Source organism: Cygnus atratus, chromosome 1 (genome assembly GCF_013377495.2).
Source record: "Cygnus atratus isolate AKBS03 ecotype Queensland, Australia chromosome 1, CAtr_DNAZoo_HiC_assembly, whole genome shotgun sequence".
NCBI lineage: Eukaryota > Metazoa > Chordata > Aves > Anseriformes > Anatidae > Cygnus > Cygnus atratus.
The window spans coordinates 49,146,377-49,169,015 of record NC_066362.1 but is presented as its reverse complement, the minus strand read 5'-3'; the positions used below and the strand labels follow the sequence as shown (position 1 = coordinate 49,169,015).

The window sequence follows — 22,639 nt, the reverse complement described above, 5'->3', positions numbered from 1 at the left end:
TTAGCTAGTAGTGCTCTCAAACAGCAAAGCGGAGAAGCTCAGTAATAATTGGAAACCAATCCATGGCTCTTCAGGTGTGTTTGTTTCCATTATGACTTGTGTTTCTGAATTCTGGTCCTTAATACATTAAGCTGCAATATTTTGTGTGACTGTAGAATACATCAAGGGCCATTTTTTGTTTTGTTTTGTTTTGTTTTGTTTTGTTTTTTCCACTTTCCATGCAGAATAAAGCTCAGTATTTCTCAAATAAGCCATTTAATGTGAGATTTTTATTTGCTAGATAAACTGATAGGTCAGTTTATCAAAGATAAAGAAGACAGCGTCAGACTTTATCAGCATTATAAAGACAAATTATTTCTGCAGACAATAACTGTTTAATATACTTTTTTTCTGTAATCTGACACAAACTTAATATCTACATTTCATTACTAATTGAAAGAAAGGTTGTGTTTTCTAAAGAAAACATGCCTTTTGGAATACTGTTTGTACTCTCCCAAAATGAAGGGATGTTTCAGGTAAGAAAGCAGAAAAATGTGGGTGTCTCTATTACAGGACATTTATTCAAAGCTTTCTAGAATGTATGGTGTAATAAAGAAAGGAGAAAAATATGGGCGTCTCTATGGGAGAAAATATTACATGAAATGAAAAGAGGATAAATATTCAATTGTGTACATATATTTTCTTTTTAATTCTTTGTTTTCTATATTACAGCTTTAACATATAAAATTATTTAACTTTAAAATTCAGCATAAAATTTTGCATTTATATTGATCATTTATTGCTTTCAGCACACTTTTTTACTAAAATACTTTTCTTGATATTACTATACAAATTGCAGTTAAGTAGATAATGGACTTGTCTTTTAGCATTCCATATTATCCTTTGTACCTTATTAATCAGTTTCATTATTATTAGAAATATTTCCAAAATTAATGAGGTTTGGAAAAAAAAAAGTAAAAAAAAAAAAAAAGTATCTTGCTTAGTGTAGCAGTGAGTTAATCACTTGTCTTAAAAAGTCTTGTAACATATGACAGTATTTGCTTCTGTCACAGTTTAGATGAGGTTACCAACTGGCAAACGGGGTAGACACATATATGCATAAGGTGTTTTGCTCAGGTTGATGGGATTACCATCTAGTCTGATGTCTTCAAGAGCCCTACGTACATAAGTAAAATCTTTCATTTTGCAGAAAGTATCTTCATGCATCTCTTGAATGTTGTTGTTCTAAAAAAGAAAACCCAAATATCTATCAGAATAGTTGCTTGAAAATATACTTTTAATCTTTGAAGAAAAAGTTATAGATGTATTTGCAGTGCCCAGAGAGAGATTTGAATCCAGAATTGTGGCTACAACTCCTCAGCTGAGAAATCTCACAAGAGATGGTAAAATCCCTTGGCCAGTGCAAAGCTTCAAAACTCATAACTCAAACCATGCAGCAGAGACAGTTTTTGCATGGTAGAATAGAAAATTTTCATTTCAAGAATCATAATAAACCACCTTATTAATGCAACTTGGAACCAGCACAGGACAGTCCAAAAATCACAGAACCATAATTACCATCTTGACATCTTGATGTGCCTCTGCTTGTAAAGGCACAAATCTGGAGTATGATCTGTGACAATTTACTTTCCCCCAGGCCCTCTCACATTACCTTAACCTACATACAAGGAAAAAATGAATCCTTTAGGTTTTATTCCTTTGATGTGAATTCCTCTTATATACCGTATCTTCACTGAACATTTTCTCTTTAAGTGAACCGTTTTCAACAACAAATTGCTAGAATCCAAGATTTTCTCAAAATTGGGACTAAAAAAGTCACCTCTTAAACTGAGGACAAGCTGAAAATTCTTCCTTTCTATATTACTTTTCTAGTCAGAAACTGGTGTGAAAAGAATGAAGCTCACTATCTTTGAACTGTAGCACATAGCTCAGAATATTTAATTTACTGGCATGTGCAGGTGAAAACAATAGTCAGCTAACAGGCAGAATATTTCTTCAGATCTACTGATTGAAATATAGAAGTCAAATTACTTATGGTAAAGCAGGACATTTATTCAAAGCTTTCTAGAATGTATGTTGTAATAAAGAAATATATCTGATAATCAAAATTGGTCATTGGTACAAGAGGAAATAAAGAGAAAGAAGTAGAGATGAAAGCGTTAAAAGGAAGAAGTCAGAAACAAAGGTACAGATAATATCAAATACAAAAATTAAAAATACAGAAGGATGGTGAATGGGATATTCCAATATAGTCAAATGAAAGAGATTGGAAAATTAAGGATTGGAAAAATAATATCATCTGTGAATGACCTTTATTAAGAGAATGAAATATACTGTGTATAGATATAATCAGTATGTAAAGTAACTTCCTTTAGGAATAAAAAGCATTCCATTCTTACAAAAAGATTTCTAAGAGCAGTCTGAGGGATTTCTGTCTCTTTTACTAGTATAGACCAATTTCTCTCTTGACTGCTGTAAACCTAACTTTGATCAAGTTATTAATTTTATGTTTCCAAAAGTTTGTTTAGTTCAAGTACATAGACTTTTGGGTAAACAAAATAAAAACCATACAAACCAGAAAATAAAATAAATAAATAAATAAAAATTGCACTCTCCAATTTTACTTACTAACATGATGCATGGAACCACTACATTTGACTTTTGTAGCCTACCTGAAGATGAAGTGCTTGGAGACTTTCAGGAAGTGGCAATGGAATATGATCCAAACTATTGTCAGTGATGTAAAGATGCTGCAGTTCATGCAGATCCTGGAAGATGAAGAATAAAGGCAGAGGAAAATGTTAGACACTTCTGAAAATCATCAGCCTGTAAATTTTAAGTCTATCACCACAATTAGCACCATTAGATATGAACTCCTTTTGTTTCAGCGTGATATGGATGAAAAGAGAGAAATTCAAAGACAGTCAAGGACTTCCTTTTGCACAGGCTGAGAGCTATTACTGTTAAAGATAAGCTGTTTGGATAAAAATAAAGGAAAAATGTCTTTGAAATGTCTTTAATTAGAGACTTCATTTCAGTGATGTTGTTCTAGAGTCAAAATACCACTTCTCCCAGTCATTATGCAGAAAAGCTTCCTATTTTGTTTTCTTCTTTTGTGATAAGCTTATTCAATTTTGCAGAAGCTTATTGGTGTTGAAGCAAATTATAACTGCATAAGAAATGCTTAAGCTAAATATAAAATTCTCATTCCACTTGATTTTTTTTTTTTTTTCCCCACAGCTTAGTGGAAGAAGCAGCTTTATCTGGTAACTATAATAGTAAGGTATAAACTTGTCTTAGTAGCCAATAAAGCTCAGTAGAATGCTCTCATTTTGCCCCATTGTGCACACAAGTTACAGTACCTATTGTAGTTTAATTCCTTTTGACAGAGTTCTTTAAGATATCAGGGTAAAGGTGCTTGGTAAATGTTAAAGATAAATGCTCAGAACCCCTCATGCAGAGTGAGAAGAAAATGTGCTAGGCTAGTGTCTCAATTCCAGGGGCTAATTTTTGCTCATCATTCCCATTCCCAATACCTTCCTTATGTTGGGCTAGGAGAAAACATTTGATTCAGTAACTGCTCTTGGTTGCTACATTAAGAAGCTATCCTCCAAAGGAGGCATTGAGATGTCTGGTTACAACTAGGTTCTTAGAGACAAATGAATATTCCACGAGTAGGTTTCTGGCATATGAAGCTAGTCTGTATTATATTTGGTATTTCCAACACAGACTAAAAACTTCAGATTTCACATGCAAGTAGGGGCACTACATCAGCCCACCAAAATTCTTGTCAAAGGATGATCATTCCAAGGTTCCAATTTCCCTGCTTTTCAAGGTGCAAAGAAAGTATGTACATTTAATAAATACTCTAACAAGTTACCGTGTAGATACACGATAGAGTAAGTTTGGAGCAGTGGCATTCATAGCTTTGCCCTTCCCTCTTGCCTGCTTGTAAGAGGAGATAAAACAGCATTCCAGAGTCTGTCCTCCCTGAGTATTAGTAATGTGGGTAGATGGTTCATAGATACAAACGTAGCATGCCCTCACGTCTTGTGTGGATCTTTGTAAAAAAAGAAGAAATAAGGTTTTCATGTCCAGCTGATAAGGCTCATTCACCTTGTTCCATCTTTGTTGCTTGCCTGACAACCAGCAGGGTCATGAGGCCTATAATCTTAACAGATTTAGCACTGTAAAAGGAACACTTGGGCTGCTTTTTGGACTACATCCTATTTTAGTTTGGAGAGAGGAAGAAAAGATTTTCCCATGAAACCTAGACTTACTTTAAATGCCTCATTACGTATTCCATTGTGGCCAAGCCTGTTGTTACTAACATCAATGAATGTCAGGGTAGCTGGTAACTCAGGAAGTTGCCTTATCTTGTTGTCACGGAGCACCAGTTCCTCAAGTTGGGGAAGTCTCCGGAAAGCATCTTCATGGATCTCTGATATAAAGTTTGCAGTCAAATCAATCTTCTTTAAATTGTCTGGTAGAGAAATAAGATGCATCAAGAATGTCAAAATGTATTTCTTGAAAGTTTCGAAAAGAAAAGGCAAACAGGTTACTTAAATTACAGGTGCAGAGTCTTGAATCGGACTAATTCCTGACTGACTATGTGGTAGTTTTTTCTCTTTATATAATGCAATGATCCACATTCAAATGGTTCTCTGAAGGAAGGGGATCAGCATCTTCCTCTCAACTTGTTTAAAAATTTCTGTGTCATTTTTCATACATCTTTCAGTGAAAGATTTTGAAATTATTAATTTTAAAATTTATGTGTGTTCTGGACAACTTTTAAATGGTTATCCTTTGGCAAAAATAACTTTTAAAGGGAAATTAACATATTCTCTACCATCTAGTTCTGCATGCTTTCTAATTTCAATATTTTCCAACTGGAATGTAAAGTAAGAAATTTTACACATTGACTGTTTTCTGAAATACACTAAAACTTAAAATTTTTTCCAATGGAAAAAATACTAGAAAATGAAGCTTACTTTTGGTAAAACAGAAAAACATATATAAATATATATATATATCAATGCATTAATATACATTAGTTTTAAGGCCATTAATCTGTGGCTTAACTGTGATTTCCATCCAGAACTTTTTTAATCATTTTTAATTTTTTTTAATCTATTTTGTTCTTATTCCAGCTGTATATTTTGACTTAAATAACTTTTCTCTCTTAGTGTTTATTCTCCGTGTTTTATTTATATATGGTAATTGTGTCCCTTCTCATTGTATAAACACATTATATAAGTTAGGTCAAAACCACAAAATAGACAAAACAGTTCGATATTCAGACTGGTGAGTGTATAGCAGGTGCTATTAAGTCAGGATATTCTTAATATTTTCTGAAAAAAAAAATCAGGTGCCTTTAAGATATCTCAAATAGGAAACACAAAAATAAAATATCCCTTAATCACTAATTTTGGACAGTTTAGGCCACAAAGGATTTTCTATTAGCAAGTTTCTTCATTTACTGAAGAATTTTCTAGATAGTGATGGAGGGAACCTATGAATATATATTTATTTAAAGATAAAATCCCTTTCACACAGATACTTTGCTAATATTTGAATGTACATCTATGTGGGAGTACATATATCTATTTTATTTAGAAAAAATATACTTTCTAATATAGTGCAAATATCCCATAAGGGTTGTTTTTTCAGCCCGTCCAAAGTTAACAACTAAGAGCAAAAACATTGATGAACTTTATTATTTCTAGTAATTCAAAATTTTGACAGAGAATCTGTATTTGAAATATTGATCTCTAGTCAAAGCAAAGCACTTTTCCAAATGTTCATTTATGTGTGTAGTCTTACTAGCACCAAACATAATGTAAAATGAATCATTATGTTTTAGACCTGTATGAGCAAAAAATAATAGAATTTAAGGATAATTGGAACATTATTGTTATCCATACTTAAGTTAGCAAAGTCATTTTTGTTGATCTTCTTGATTCGATTGTAGCGTGAGTAGAAATACATGGTTTTCTTAGGCAATGGTGGAACAGCATCAAGCTCGTGATCATCACAATAGACTGTTGTCCCTAAACATGTACACAAAAGGCATGTGGGAAGGCCTATGAAAGAATTTAGAAAAAAAACAGTTTGTTACAAGAAAATGTACAAAAATGATATGTAAATTAATGCAATGAAATGTTCGCCTAAGCACTTAAAGGATTTTATCGACGATAAATTCCTATTCTGTCCTGATCGCCACAACATATAATTGCAACAAAGTGTTTAAATTCTGTCTTAAAAGTAATCACTTTATTATTATTATTATAATTTATTGCCTATTAGAAGGTCTTTTAGGTCTTTTAGCTTTCTTATTCTGATGCTGTGTTTCTCAGACTATTATAATAGAGTATTAGGTCACAGCAGCCAGCCAAAGTTCAATTTCCCCCTAATACGGCAAGAGTTTACTTCCATCTAGATGGAGAAATAACAGCTATTGACTGAAACCTAAACTGATCTGCTAGGTTTGGTTCTGTAAATAGTACTTATAAGTAATTTGTATGGAAATTAATATTTTCCTACAGAACTATGGAGAAGAACTTCAGTTTCTTTTGCATGCTTTTTATTTATGTTTTCTGATTCAGAAATTTAACATTAGGAAGAAATATCTTTCTATCAGTCTGAGTTAAGGTAGCTTGAAGACTGTGTTAACAAAACATTTTGTTACCACCAGATATTCGTGAAAATGAAAAAAGCGGACCATTTCATCTTAATCATAGATCTGTATGAAGGCAGTGAAGTCAGAACTTTCTCCTGATAATACTGTTCAAATTTAGTGAGAATTGTAACATTGACTGGATTGTCTGAAAGCCATTATGAGTAGAAAAAGTTGCTAGTTGAAATGAGTACTGTATTTTTAGTACATTTTTCTTTGATTATGGTATAAATCAGTGTATCTGTTTCTCATCTTTTACTGCCATGGAAATACTCCTCTGTTTAAAGTTTTTCCCCTCCTTGTAGCAGATGGATGTTTGTTCTGATTAGTTATAAAATAGTAGCATAATTAATGAGTATGAAAATGTTTTTCTTTCAGAAGAGTTTTTTTCTCCAGCTCAGTTGTGGCTACATAGAAGATTTGACTTAATAATCTGTGCCATTTACCAACAATAAGCAGTAACTAGCTGAAGAGCAGGCTATATATGTGGTGTCTTTTCAGGCAAGATTAAAGAATTTATGACCAGAATACTCTTTTGTTTGAGAATCTTTACTTGGGCATCCAGGGAAAACATTTCTGGAAAGATGAGACTGTACTTTCCCTAACTGCCTCCACAGGACAATTTAAATTGGCTACAGGAATAAACCTCACACAGGGAGAAAATAAATTCTCACACTTTGAACCATTCCAACAACAATAAATATAAAGTTTAGTATGGCTGATTTTTTTTTCTTTTAAACATAACAGAGTACAGGAAGAGAATTCCTTCTTGTGTCCCCTTTTTTATCCTGAAGGGTTGATACTTGTCACTGGATGATATAAGCTGAAAAAGGACAGGGATATGGGGAGGATTCAAAATTAAGTCAAAAAGAAAAATGGAATTGTCTTGATGTTCCTGAGCACTGTAGTCTTCTATCCAGTATGAAGCCAAGAACAGCAGCAACATCTGGTAGGAAAATAGGTTGCTAAAAAAAGTAAAGACACAAAATAATCTGATTTGATATGTTACAGCCTCTAGCCTCCCATGCATAGTTTCAGTTGATCCACTAGTTGGTTTGCATTCAGTGCTCAAAAAGGTTGGCTCATTATATGCAATATTTACTTGAAATGTTTTGTAACATCCTACAGTTTTGAAATTTGAAGGAAATTGTGTGGGTTTTTCAGTACTCTCCTGGGAAATTCTCATTTCCATTTTTATTTGTTTGACATCAGTATAATTTTGTTTGTCTGGTCAGTGCTCACTAGTAAAACGTATAAAAAACAGACTAGGAATGATTCATATTTCCTCACTGAACACACAATTATTTTGGAAGCATGAATTCCATTTTTTTTTGCTTTTTTTTTTTCTCATTTATCTTCTATGGTACGCAGTTACACTTTAAGCATAGTAAATGTGTATAGGATTTATGTGTTGTCTGTATTGTTTTTGTGTTGATTACCATGCAATACAGACTTATCACAGGAGTGAATAACTCTAGTGCTCATCAACTATGAGTTTAGAGTAGCTCCTAACAAATCCCAATTATTAGCATCACAATGCATGTGTGGGAGAAGGACAGATTGTTTTACAATTTAAATTCCTCAGTGAGATGTGGAAAGCTCTTCTTTGTCTAGATCTAATCAGAAGATCAGAAAATTAGCTTCACTGGAAATTTCTAAACGGTTCTATTAAGTTTCTAGTTTTCATGGTCAAAAATTCTTTAACTTTTAAATTATATTTTGTATGAAAACATATGCCACTAAATTGTGAGTAGCTGTTGACTCCCTGGAGAGTGGAGAGGCCTTGCAGGGAGATGTTGAGAAATTAGAGAGCTGGGCAATCACCAACAATATGAAGTTTTACAAGAGCAGGTGCCAGATTCTGCACCTGGGACAGAGCAACCCTGGCTGTATGTACAGACTGGGGGATGAGAGGCTGGAGAGCAGCCCTGTGGAAAGGGATCTGGGAGTTTTGGTTGACAGCAAGTTGAATATGAGTCAGCAGTGTGTCCTGGCAGCCAAAAGGGACAACAATATCCTGGGGTATATCAATCGCGACATTGCTAGCCAGTTGAGGGAAATGATTATCCTGCTCTGCTTTGTGCAGAGCACCTCAAGTGCTGTGTGCAGTTTTGGGTGCCACAATGTAAGGAATGTATAAAACTATTGTAATGTAAGAAATGTATAAAACTATTAGGGAGTGTCCAAAGGAGGGCTTCAAAAATGATGAAGGGTCTAGAGGGCAATACATATGAGGAGTGGCTGAAGTCACTTGGTTCGTTAGCCTAGAGAGGAGAACACTGAGGGTACGCCTCATGGCGGCCTGCAGCTTCCTCACAAAGGGAGTGGAGGGGCAGGTGCTGAGCTCTGCTCTCTGGGGACAGCAACAGGACCCGAGGGAATGTCATGGAGCTGGGACAGAGGAAGGTCAGTCTGGGTGTCAGGAAAAGTTTCTTCACCCAGAGGGTGGTTGGGCACTGGGACAGGATCCCCAGGGAAGTGGTCACGGCACCAAACCTGCCAGAGTTCAAGAAGTGTTTGGACAATGCTCTCAGAGATGTGGTCTGATTTTTGTGTGGTTCTGCGTGGAGCCAAGAGTTGGACTCAATGATCCTTGTTGGTCCCTTCCAACAGAAGATATTCTATGATTCCTGGTAACATTTGCCAATTCGCTTTTTTTTTTTTTTAATGAAAAATGTATTTGAAAAAAATCTTAATTGATGCACAGTCATTTTCATAGTGAAATAGTGTGGTAACATTTTGACTAGGCACATATCTGACTTCAAGATAGGCCATGATATGCCTCTCTTTAGTAACAGAGGTACAGAAATGATTTATCTCCCTTCCAATAAGAGAGGTAGACATCCATAAGCAGGTAAAGTGGGCACACTCAAAATCAAAGCTGTGCATGCAGTGTTTGTTTCTCTTTCCGACTAACCGTCTTGAGTTTGGGGCCCAAGAACCCCAGACCCTTGTGCTGAAGACACGTCAATTAATTTTGGCATTGATGCTTCTTCCTCAGGTTCTTCTGTCAATGGTGCAGAAGAATAACTCTCCTGATTTATAGAAGGTAATGCTGTCCCAATCTCTGCCTGGGAAAAAATTAAGAGAGAAATGTTACTGTTTACCTTCACTGACAGCTGTCTTCCAGTTATTCAGAAACTGCCACTAGAGGTCATATAAGTTCTGAAGTTTAGTACTCAAGCTGCATTTTATCCGTCAGCCACAGTGAATTCTGGTGTTGTGTAAACAGTACATGAAACTCTAACACGCTTATGACTTTTGTCATTATTTTTATCTCAATTGTTAAATGTTTTGTTGTATACACACATGAATGCAAACTGCATATAGTTCATTAATAAGAACATATACTAACATTTTTTCCCACTTTTATTTAAACAAAGCATTTTTAAATAAAACTGGATATGTCCTGTGTGATGACAAGTGAAAATTTGCTGTGCAGCATAAAAAAAAAAAAAAAAAAAAAAAAAGCCAGTCATTTGGCCATAAAATTGTAAATTGTACCAGCATAAATCCAAATGCAATGTAGTTGTACAGGATCTGCACAACAAACAAACAAACAACAACAACAACAACAACAAAACCCAACACTAACGTACTTTTAAAATGTTATCCAAGAATTCACAAAGTGCACACAGTAGTTGCTAGTACGTTGTCAGTATTTTGTCTTTTCTTTTCTCAATCTGAATAACTGAAGTCCGTGGTCATCTTCATTCATCTGTTGATGCATTAGGTAGGAGGAAGAATTAAGAATATATATAAAAATGTTGGATGAAATCTTGATTTGGAAAAATTCTATAAAATTTGGCAGATCCTTTAATGAGACAAGAAACTTTATTTTTTCCTCTTTAAATCATTCATTCTATTAGTGTAATTAGTTAGGTTTATTGTGTTAATTCTAATTATGAAGCCACGTTCTGTTGATTTTGCTTTATGATGGCTTCAGGATAAAAATGTAGCAATTTTCTTGTGTTATATCAACTCTAATAAAAAGAGCATTGCAGACTTGGCAGGCTTGTTGCAGAGGGGCCTACATTTGCAAAGAAGAAGAGCTATTTCCTGTTAGGACCCAGCCACTGAAAATGCACCACGGTTGTGCAACCTTTGTACATTACTGTACTGCTATATCTTGATTTCTCCAGGCTTTCCGTTGAGAATTTTAAAATCTAGGACAATTAATTAATGTCCTTATAGTGCTTTGTACATCTGAGGTGTTGTTTAAAAGTTAATTAATGCATCCACTCCTGTGAGTGTTGCACCCCTCTGCCACAGTTATAGGATTTTTATCACAACACCTTTGTCTGATGTGCAAAAGCATTGAGGCATAAAATTAAATTTTATAAAAGATTTTTCTTCAATGCAGCTTTCTAGCACAACAGTGCCATAAAGCTATTGAAACCTAAGTTTTTCACCTGACCAAACCTCTCAGTTTTCTAGACCAGCTCCTGCTTACTGCTGGCTTTGCTGTCCAGTGGGGAACTGGTGGTTAAGTCGCTCACACCAGTGCTCATAAATTCTAGTTGTAAAGACAGATAAAAGATGTAGATTGCTTCCAAACTTGGCAGCTCCTTAAGATTTTTTTAATTAGGCTTTCTATGTAGACTATACAAGTTAAAGGAACTAACACACATGAGATACTAGGTCCAGGCCACAAGCATGAACAAAGCTTTTGCTATGTTATACCTATATCAGTTAGATTTGGACTGAACAAACTTCAGTGTCTCTGTAAATTCTTTAGTTATATTCCAGTAAGTGATATTTACAGATAAGTATGCCCCAATATAGATATTAGGATCATAATTTTGTAAAATGCATGGTCATCAAGTGAGCAAGATGAACTTCAGCTGAACTGTGGCTGAGTAACCTGTCAGTGTAACTAAGAGTAAGGTTGTACCTTGTTGCTTTGCGCAGACAAAATGTTCGCATCTGGATCACTGACAGTAAGACAGCTTAACCAAGAATGGACTTGGGGACAAATCAAAAGAAGACTTTGGGAACAAAGGAAATGGGGCAGATGGTCTCTGAATGGAGAAAGCCTAGAGGGAGAGATACATTCCAGACTTTTATTGACCCAGGCTCGTACTGCACTAAAGTGCTTGCATATGCTGTCTACTTCTTCACCGGTTCTGGGGAAATCAGTTAAGACTCTCTGCCCTGAATACAATCCATACATTTTGAGACCTACTAAACAGCTTTGTATACATCTTTTGTGGCAGTTCTACTGAAAACACCATTCTGGACAAGCTTTTCAAAAAAGAATTTGCGAATAGCCTATAGATGTAAGAAAATGTTCCTTTCACTTGTCATGGGATTTGGGTCATCTACACTGACTGACACTTCTCTAAACATGCGAGGGCTTACTTTATGGAACACACTAGCTTAGAATTTGTAATTTACTTTATGCTTTCTCTGACTTTTGCTGCTCAGGTATTCTTAGTAGGTTAGTCACTGTAGCTATTGGGTAGGCAGAGATATTAACTTCTAGTAATTCTATTTCTGGATTGTTCTCTCTCACTCTTTCCTTATAGGACATTATCTCATTTTGGGGATGCACAGATGAAAGTCTCACCATACTTCTAGCTAAACTATTCTGAGCAGTTAACTTTAATATCTATTCGGTCTCCTGCATCTGTTGTGACTGTCATAAAAATACCAACTATTACAGGGAATTTAATGATGTTGCCATTTTTACACTGGTAATAGAACAGGAGTTTGCTAGTATATATGTGTTAACCAGTACCAGCACATGAGCAGTGTTTGCTTGGTGTATATAGGTTGAACTTGAACCAGTAACCTAGAGCTAAAAGTCTGTTTCTCATTATTGGTCATCTGATTCATGCATTTTTCTCTTTTACATATTTGATAAATCACACAAGATTGTAACAGGACAAAGATGTTTCGTCAACTATATATTGTACAGAATGGTCCTTTGTCTTCCAGATGTTTCTTTGTTTTTGGCAACATGTGCTTTATGAAAAAATTAGAAAGAGAAATGTTTATAGAGCATTTAATGGAATTATTCTCCTTTTTTTTTTTGTTTTGTTTTGCTTTGTTTTGTTTTGTATTTCCTTTGCTACTCTAAATAATATATCTTTTGAAGAATCACAAAGCAGGAAGAATATTCTAGAGAAATAAAGGATGTTTCTCTTTGTCAGTATGTGAAAGCCTTCAAATCATAATTATCCTTCTAAGATAGATATAACACATGCCACGAGAAAACTGAAAACAATCACATCACCTACTTTTAGCCATCTAACTATGTGGTATATTTTTATCCTACCCTGCCTTTGGAATCAATCAAGAGATTTAGTGGATTTAGTGAATACCAGTACAGAATATTAGGTATAATGTATGCTGTAAGCAGAGTTATATCTTTACTAAGATACCATAGAATACTTTTTCCTCCTATATTTATTGAATGTGACTACATTTGCAAATGAAACTGCTAAAAGTGGATGGCCAATTTATAGGCACTTTCAGATCAGGAAGTTATGAAAAAGCAAAAGCAAAAAAGGATCTGAACATACCAATGAGTAATAAAATACAATTGGTAAAACTTAACTCATGTAACCAGTCATCCATGAGCTAGATATCTTGTCTAAGCTAGCTTCCTTTCACAGTCTGCAGAGAAAAAAACCTTTGAAGAGCAGCTACAGCCACCAACCACAGACACTTATTTTGGGACAGGTTCTGTAGGTATCTGTCTCTTTGTCTAAGGAGGAGGTGAGAAAAAATGTAAAGCTTTAAAGATTAGAAAAGGCTCAGAAGGCTAAATTATATGATGGGGGGGGGGGGGGGGGGGGGGTAGTAGTCTGTGTGGTAGTAGCCAGAAGGGGTGGAACAGAGTGGAAATGTAGATGAGTAACCTATATGAGGACTGTGGATCCACATAGTCCATACAATGTACCAAAATAAAGATTTTAGAGATTTAATGAGGCAGACAGCAAGGCTGTAAGCCATCAGTTACCACATTTTACTTCTGAAGTTTTGTTTATCGTTTTATGCCTATGAAAGATTTTGATAGTTTTTAAGATCAAAGTTGATGTATTGCATGTAATAAGCTTAAACCCACTGGAGAATCTGAAGTTTGTCCTGTTTCAGTGCTTTATTTTTAACTGCAGAAAATATGCTTAAAAGCACAAACTGAAGTTCATAGCTTAAAAAGAGACATTATAGACTTGAAGGGAATGTTGTACCACACATTGGTCCACCAAAAGGAACTAGTTCCCCCACAGCTGTTCGGAAACTACCAAAAGCTTACAAGAAAATGCCTTAATTATGGAAGAGGTTATCGGTTTGTTTTTCTTTCCAAAAGTAGCTCATAATTGTTTCTTTCTGAATTTTTCATTTAAGGCCTTCTTTTCTGTTGTTGTTCTATCTTAAAGATAAATCTGTGAGATTTTTCATAGTGATGTGGTAACTATTTAGATTGCAAATTCTGCAGCTCAGATAAATTGTCATTTTCTTTTACAGAACTGCAGAAATAACAGTTAGGTTGGGGAAATTATTGTAACTAAACTCTGTGTGAGATCCAGGGAAGGGGAAGGTGACATTTGTTTGCAAATTTTCTAAGTAAACAGATTTTACTTGCTCACATTCATCAGATTTTAATCACTTGCACGATTACACTGAGTTGTCTGGCCGGGGTCACTTTGTTCCACACAGAAGACAAGGGACACAAGCTATTGATTCCTCATCATGCCTATGTTCTTCTTGACCAGCATTGAAAACTAACCTTTGTGACTCCTTTAAGAGTCATCAACTGTTATGGGGCAGTCTTTTACCTGATCATCTTGGATGTGAGACCCACCGATGAATCTTATGCCAGGTTGCTGCAGACTGCCTGTTTTCCTCATTTGGAATGTGTTTTCGTGATGGCTAACATGGAAAGGAATAGTATGTTATATTCTAAAACATTATTTCCTGCCTGCTACTGGTATGATGCAGGGTCTTCACTGGGAGGTCATCTGTACTGCAGTGTTATCAGAGTGCAGGACCTTCAGTCTTGCTATAAACAACACATTCCCAGTTTTGCTGCTCATAACAGGGTTCTGGAACTGGTATAGTCTGATACAACATCTTTCATTATCAATGCAGGCCATTCTTTTAAACCCTTAAGCCTCTTATTTATTTTATTGTATTTTATTTTATTTTTTAATTTTATTTTATTATTTTATTTTATTTATTTTTTTTAAGTAATTTTGTTGTCTGGTGGGGTTTACACCCACATACACACGTGCATTTCTATTCATACTTTGGTCAAACAAGTCAATAACTAAGTTATAGAGCTCTGCACTTGTAACCCAGTTATAAAGAAATTAATACCTATGGCTTCTGCCTTGGAAAATGTAGGTAGTCTCTGAGGCTCTTTTAATTAATCTTAGAAAGAAAAGTAGCCTTATTATCATTTTAACTACAGAGTATCCTAAAACTTCTTGTATCAATAGCAAGTGTAGCTATGCTATGTCTGATTTTAGGTGAGTAAAATATTCATGCTGCACAGCATTAGTACAGGGATTTTACTTACCAATTCTGTTGTCTGAGAAGGCAGAAATTTATAAATGGAAGTAATCTGGCTTTCCATTAGTATGAATTGTCAAACTTTCTTTCCAACACTGTTTGAAATTAGATTTTATTTTTACCTTTCTGGTTTGAAAGCTATGAAATTCCTAAGCTAACCAGCTAAGCAGACAATATTCTTTGGAACAGTGCTGAAATTTTGCAAGACAAATAAAAATACAGGGAAATATTATGCCAGTTTTAGAAATCAGAACAGGGCTCAATTGCACTATTAAAAGGCACAGAAGATCTGAAAACTAGTCCCAGCTGCTTAATGAAGACTTCCATAGGAGTTTCTGCTGACCCAAACCACATACAAACAAAGTTGGAGGTCATTCAGACAGTCAAAGTTTCTACTAGGAATGTTGTCAACTCTTGGACCTGTGGTGAGAAGCTACCTCAGCCTGTCTTCCAGAGCTGCCTTTAGTGGAGAGGGTTCAGCATCTCAAGCATATTTCCTCATGTATTTCAGGCAGATCAGGCACTGCTGGAGCTGAGCATGCTTTTGTTCAATTCACTGACCTGGCTTTTCCTAAATGTACTGTGATTGCTTTTATTAACAAGGATTGTATTCTCTCCACTTAACTTCAGACATAGAATTAAAACATCTAATTTAGCTGATTAGTCTCCTTAAACTCCCTGTGTAGACAGTGAAGGAAGAATCACAACCCAAGTGTGGTTCAGCCCACATGTGTCATGGACCAACTTCCTAAAGTGCCTGTCCATCTTCCTTTAGCTGCACAGGAGACCATATAGAGGCAGCCATACTGTTTAGCAGATATCAGAGCCAAAGTCTGGTGTCAGATCAGTTCTTCCTCTCATTCCTACAGCTTACAATGCTAAGACATTTAATCTGATTATCTCCAAACTGGTACTTGCATGTAGCCCACCCACAGTGATAAAGATACAATGCTCACAAGCTGCTGCATCTTCAGATCTATAAAAGTTTCTAATTGTTCAGGTGCATCTATATAGAAATGTCCTGTTATATGTAAAATCAGCTAACAATCATTTAGTGACATGTCTAGAACAAGAATATGCTGTAAAGAAGAAAGTGCTGAGGAGAAAGGCACAGCTGTGATGCATTCCCTGCCATTCAGAGGGACATTCCGCATGATAGCAATAGTCATTACTACACAACTCTAAAAATAAGGGACACCAATGTCAAAAAGAGAATAGTAATGAGAGAAGTGTTTTTCTTTCTTTCTTTCTTTCTTTCTTTTTCTTTTTTTTCTGCACATTTTAAAAAATATATATTTCCTACTTCTGCTTGAACATGTGGTCTGAGCATTATGTCCAGCATCAATTGCTGACACTGTTTTTACCCACAGCTACTATTTCCCCTTTTATTAATAAATATTAGTTTGGGACCGGAAGTTGAAAAGCAGCAACTAGAAGTTGGTTCAAGCTGTATAGAAAGCCAGAGCCAAAATCACTCTTCAGAAATAACATTCAAAGTAAGTTGTCAGTCGCCAGATTTCTGTGACATCACAATGGGGATTGTGCTTTTTTGAAATATATATGAATATTGCAGTACCATTTCTGTACTATTTTTTTTTCTTTAAACAAAACAAAACAAAAAATATGTCCAAGTCATTACTACAGCTATGCTGATACTGGTGGACAGTCCACTGAGCTTTTATACTTCTAATGAGCTATTAGGTTTCATTGAGGCATCTAAGGACAAAAATTCAGTGAAGCTTTATTTGGCTATCTCAACTAGCTGAAACTTATTGTGCAACTAAGGATTCAGGCAGAAACTTCATTAGAGCTTTCAAGTTCATGTTCAGAAGAATTTACAGAGCTATCTGTCACACACCCCAAGCCTATTAGTGATTAGGAATGAGGCATTCTTTACACCTAAATAGTTGAGAGAACCCATCTGCTAAACATGCCCACCTGTTTTACTCCTTTTGCATTCGGATGTGAAGAAAGGTGCTGGATCTCCATTCAACCCAGAAACAAGAAATCTAATATATGTTGTTACCTGCAGGTGCTGGCACCCCAAAAACCTCTGTTCTAGGAGACTTCCTAGCCACCATATGAGGACCCGAGGAGAGTTTGGATGAGATATTGAAACAAAGCCAGAGGCCATCCAAAAAGAAAATTCACAACAGAAGCCAAAGGGAAAGTGAGTATGTAACCTAGTATGAAAGGAACTGAGATCCAAGACCTTTTCAAAGAATTTTTTTTGTGTCCCATGCATTAGACAATCACTAAAATGAACCAAGATAGAAATGACTCAGAGCAGACTCAGAGCAAAACCACAGCACTCTTCCCTCTGAACTGTATACCAAACCATGCTCTGGACTTTAAGCACAAGGAGTTTTAACTTCTCTTTGAAGTCTGAATCCTGTTTTGACTGACTCTACGATGGTTCTTATCTTATTATTATTTTTTTAAATGGGTTAGTGCACATGTTAAAATCTCGCCAGTATTCAGAATAAAATGTACAGCCATGTATATAATTTAGACATGTGGTAATTTTATAAAATATTTGTATCCTTATGTCATAAACCATGTCAGTAGGGATGTTGCACATTAATTATTTCTGGCAGAAGCCATGAGGCTGGATGTCTGGGGGAAAATGTTTAAGTGATGAAAGATATCAAGGTAGCAAACATCTATTGTAAAAGGTATAATCTCACTGTAAACTTTCAGCTGACACCTCTCACACAGAAATTTCAAATGTGGTGATAGTTATGTTTAAGTAATGACTCCAAGTTGGCCAAGTTAGGTGTCTTCAGACCAGGACGACTACTTTGAGAATCTCACCCAGTCTGAGGCAAGAGAAGGGATGCAGTTTCTCAGTTTAGCTATGGTAGTGGTAACTAATAGCATGCCCATTATTAAATTTTTAGGTACTTAATATTTTAGCTGGTATACCAGATCTTTATAACTTTTCATGTAGCTAACTGGGTGAGACTAGCTCTTTGTGGGCTGTTGTGGTAGAACTTAGGAACTATTGTAATATTTCAAATCCTTCCTTCTTGTCTTGTGGTATTTTTGCTATTTGCTTTTGCTATATGACAAAATACATGGAAAGTCACTCAGGTATTTCATTATTTTTAATCCACTGAAAATTTTATCTGTTGTGGAGATATCTCCACAGAAGTGTATGTAATGAGTTATAAACATCTGAGTAAAAGTAAGAGCTGTATTCAAAACTTTTCAGAAAGCAGACAATTTCCTACATTTGGATAAAGCTTCAAATAGTAAATTTAATTCCCTTACAAGCTTTGCTACTATCTTATTATACCTTAATTTTACAAATTTATAATTCTTTAAAAAGACTATATGGTGTGTTCCCCAAAGGTATTGCATATACTTTATAAAAGTGGATACTTTTAAGTCTCTTATTTAATCAGATACCTGGATCCAATAATAATATAAATATTCACTGATAATAATAACAAAAATTACTATGAAGGAAAGGAGCAAAACAGAAACTGATATTTATGCAGTTGTAATGGTCAGTTTCAGAAGATAAATCCAACATAAAATTTGTACATAACCTTACAGTGACCTGCTTTTGCAGTCCCTTTATCCTTCAGGACCTTGGTAACAGATCTATCTATTTATTTATTGTACTTTTTTTTTTTTTTTTTTTGGTCATTATCTGTGGTTGATACTGTTCTTCTTAAAGTCTTTATACAAATTTTCTTTCCAAGTGATGTGTTTCTAAGGTTTTCTCAGTAATAAATGCTCTTTGGCTGCAAAGCGTTGGCTAGGACTTCCGTATCTCACTAACCTAGAAACTTGGAAACCATAGATTTCATAGCCTAAATTTGATATATCTAATACATATCAATACATAACTTTGATTCAGGATTCAATACAATTCTCCTAGTTCCCATCTGCAAGCACTTTCCCCTTGCAAACTCTTTGCACTAAAAATGTGTTCCATGTACATATATTGTATATATTGAGAAGACTGAAAGAAATTAAATAGACATGCTGATGTTGACAGGCAGTGCTAGAGAACCTCTGATTTCCATTGTTAAGTATAACTTTTCCAAACCCTAAAGCTGATCTAAAATTTATGAGAAAAAGAGACACGGGCAGGTTTCATGTGGAAAAAATGCAAACAATCATTATCTCGATAAAATACGCTCAGATACCTGTTCACAAGCCAATGAAGTCTGTGTGTATATACATACACATAGACTTTATTTTTGTCATATATATTTCATAAGAAAAAAACTTTCAGAGTGTCAGAAATATAAAAGAAGTCATGAACCCAAAATCACTCTCACCTAACATTATTAACTTAAATCTTCAGAGCTCAACCTGAGACAGGTACCTAGGGTTCATCTAAAGTTAGATGACCAAGATAGATATCCTGAAAAAATTATTCATCCGTGTCTTGAAGGGTGGTGTTGAGTTGCAACACCTAATTTTAACCAGACAGAATGAGTGAGAGGAATCCTTCCCTAGGTCTTTCATTTTGCTGGTTGAACATCTTGTGATGGATTACAGGACCCACTGGGTAATATTCTGGAAAGGACATGACTGACATCACTTTAGTTCAATTCTTTGAGATACATAGGGGCCTCACTCCTCTGAAATAAACAGGAGCAACTCACAGAACTCATTTGAAGTCCTAACACTGGTATGTCTCCTAGACACTCTGAAAATCAGTTGGACATATGAGCTTGGTAAGTTTGCTATTCTGTTATGAGTTTAAAAATGTGTTAGGAAAAGTTTGCACTTCTGTGAGTCTAAAAATCTGTTATACAGAATGACTTACGTTTGCATGTCTTCAATTTAAAATCTTAAAATTTAGTTAACAATGACAGAAAATGTTATTTCAGTCTTTCTCCATTATTTTGGAAAGCTAAATACATGATTCAGAGATCTCTAAAACAAAATGCAAATCAGATGCTAAAGAGTTACTACATAGCAGTTGGAGCAAATGAAGGCTTGCTATTTTTCTGGGTCTCTGTGGTATTGCTCATCATTTAAACTATGCATAATAAAAAACTGAACTATGACCTTGCATAAATACTGAATTTTTTACATAGAGCTACACATAGGGACAAGACTTTTGCATCTTTATAGTAACAGGATCATAGGGAGGAAAGTTGTAACAGTGATCCAGAAATCAAATGTATTGTGTTTAAAATATGAGTGACAGCAATAATGTTTAGTGTCTGAAAGATCACTTTAAACACTGGCATGCAAGTTTATAAAAGCTGCCTGATCTGTACAACACTGACCACTCTGAATTCCCCTTTGGGTTTTGGGAAATTATGAATGTTTGGGCTTCTTTTGGGTGGTACATGGTAAAAGGAATGTAAGCAAGGAAAGATTTTGGCTAAAGATCTGGGAAAAAAAGGGCTCTCACAGGGAGGTCCATTCATCTGGAAAGTAACATTCCTTCCAACTGCTATGATGGATGACCTCCACTTGAAGAATTTTAAGAAGGCTGGCTAAAAATCTCAGCAATGGGAGAAAACCCTCCTCTGGAAAAGAAATTTACAAGACAAAATAAATACTTTTGTTCTCTTGTTCCGATTCTGTATTTCCCTAAATAAAGCAACCTGAGATAGGACCTGATGTATCTTGTTGGGTGTAATATTGATCATCTTGAATTTCCTTTTCAGCTGGAAGAGAACCACAGAAAACTTGCCTTATCTCTATCCTTCTCTAAGAAACTTAGGCCATACCATCCCTCAAGAAACTTGGGCCATACCATCCCTCAGTGTCAGAATCTCACAGTGAGAGCGCAGGATAGTAACACCTAGCATTCAATATATTACTGAGAAATCCATAGGATAGGGTTAATTTTCAAGAGGAAAGAAAAGCATAGGAACTCTTACTTAATCACTGTCTCTAAAACAAAGAAAGCACAAGCATATATTGACTAAAGGTGAAATTTTCATTGAGGAAAGCCCAGATGCATTAATACGTTTGATTCTGCATGTCACTGGGAAGCAGACCAAAGGCAAAATCATTCCTCTAGGCTGGAGTTCTTCATAGTCTTTCTAAGATTAGAAAATGTATTTCCCCTGAACTGTGAGGTTCTGATCTTAATGCAGATTGTGAGATGATTTTTATCTTTCCACTTCTTTTGGGACATATTCATTCTCAAGCGCTCTCTTTGTACTTTGATTTCAAGGCTACTACACAATGTTGATCTCACCTTGATGAAACACTCACCTTGATGAATCACTCAGAGGAACACATTTTCACGAATTATGTACTGTTATGTGAGTGACTACTAAAATACCATTTGTAAAAACAAAACAAAACAAACAACCCCCCCATTTATTTTTATTATTAAAATGAAATATTTTTCACTCTGTTACGAACGTCCTTTTCCCACTCAGTCCTGAATCACACAGTGCATAAATCACTTTCTCAGATGTTTTGTGCATGTTTAAGAAGCAGAGTGAGATTGGTATTTATTAAGCTTTTTAATAATGTAGAGAAATACAAGAATCTGGGAGGGGAAAAGAGCGTTAAACTCAACAAATTGAGTGATTTCCTTGTAGAGGCTCCACTGTCTCAGAGTACAACAGAATTTCAATAGTTTTTCTTCAGTAATCTCTCTTCTTGTTTTTCAATTCAAGTTATTTCCCTTTTCCTTTCCTACTTTCTTTTGCCCACTTTCCTAATAGAAATAGAAATCACTGGTATTTATAGACTGAAATAAATATGTGTTTAATATATTTATTATTATGAGAAATAACCTCAGGAAACAGCATTTCACACCTCATTTCATGGGGATTCCTGGATGTCCTATGTCAGCTGCCTCACAGGGACAGTCTCAAACACAATTTGTGGCAAAACAAGGAGATCAGGGGGAAGCTTTTCCTGCTCTCTTAAAGGTTACCACACACACACACACACACACACAAACCAGAAAATAATTTGTTCACATTTGTAGGCTGGAGAAACTATGAATGGACTACAGTGTGTTATTTGTACAGAGAACTGTTGATTAACAAATGGCAATAGCAACCTCATGAGTAGATTTGTATGATCAATGTTTTCAAGGACAACAAAAGTCATCAGTAGCCACTGCATTTATGCACTTTGGAAGAATAGAAAAAAAAAATAGTTATGATTACCTCTAATTGGTCAGACTGCTCATTTTCAACATAGACAAATGGGTGAGGCAGCTCTCCAAGTGACACATCATAGAACTCAGAATCATAAATTATAGTGTCAGTGATAGGTGCAGCTCCAACTGCCTCAAAGATAAAAAATCCCAGAAAAATATTTACAAAGGTTTTCATTCTGCTTTCTTTTCTGAAAGAGAAGAAAATGGACAAAATGTGGGTAAAGTGGTAATTGCAAGGAATCCATGAAAATTTATTCTTACACTTGCAGTGCTTCTATGCATGCAACGATGATTTTGATGTTCGTATTTATTCATGATAACTCAAATGTTTATTC

The 22,639-nt window shown here is 35.3% G+C and overlaps 1 protein-coding gene across 2 annotated transcripts; it reads right to left on the bottom strand.

Moving 5' to 3' along the window:
* Window positions 1-451: 451 nt before the first annotated feature.
* On the bottom strand, window positions 452-22,479 carry EPYC (epiphycan). 2 transcript variants are annotated; one of them, XM_035551841.2, is made up of 6 exons: window positions 22,312-22,479; window positions 9,594-9,747; window positions 5,925-6,083; window positions 4,281-4,483; window positions 2,673-2,768; window positions 452-1,224 (listed from the first exon to the last, which is right to left on the bottom strand). In XM_035551841.2, the coding sequence occupies exons 1-6, from the start codon at window positions 22,477-22,479 to the stop codon at window positions 1,054-1,056; spliced, it is 951 nt and encodes a 316-aa protein (XP_035407734.1). In that variant the 3' UTR covers window positions 452-1,053. The 2 variants fall into 2 exon arrangements, with proteins under 2 accessions (XP_035407734.1, XP_050569105.1); XM_050713148.1 differs by lacking the exon at window positions 22,312-22,479 and adding an exon at window positions 17,135-17,219.
* Between the last annotated feature and the right edge of the window lie 160 nt (window positions 22,480-22,639).

Excerpts from the sequence above, each read along its gene's own strand:
- EPYC (XM_035551841.2), bottom strand. The coding sequence starts at position 22,479 with ATGAAAACCTTTGTAAATATTTTTCTGGGATTTTTTATCTTTGAGGCA. Across the intron at positions 6,084-9,593 it reads TGGGCCCCAAACTCAAGACG|GCCTTCCCACATGCCTTTTG; the intron begins GTTAGTCGGAAA and ends ATTCTTTCATAG. Across the intron at positions 4,484-5,924 it reads AAATGACTTTGCTAACTTAA|ACAATTTAAAGAAGATTGAT; the intron begins GTATGGATAACA and ends TTTCTCTACCAG.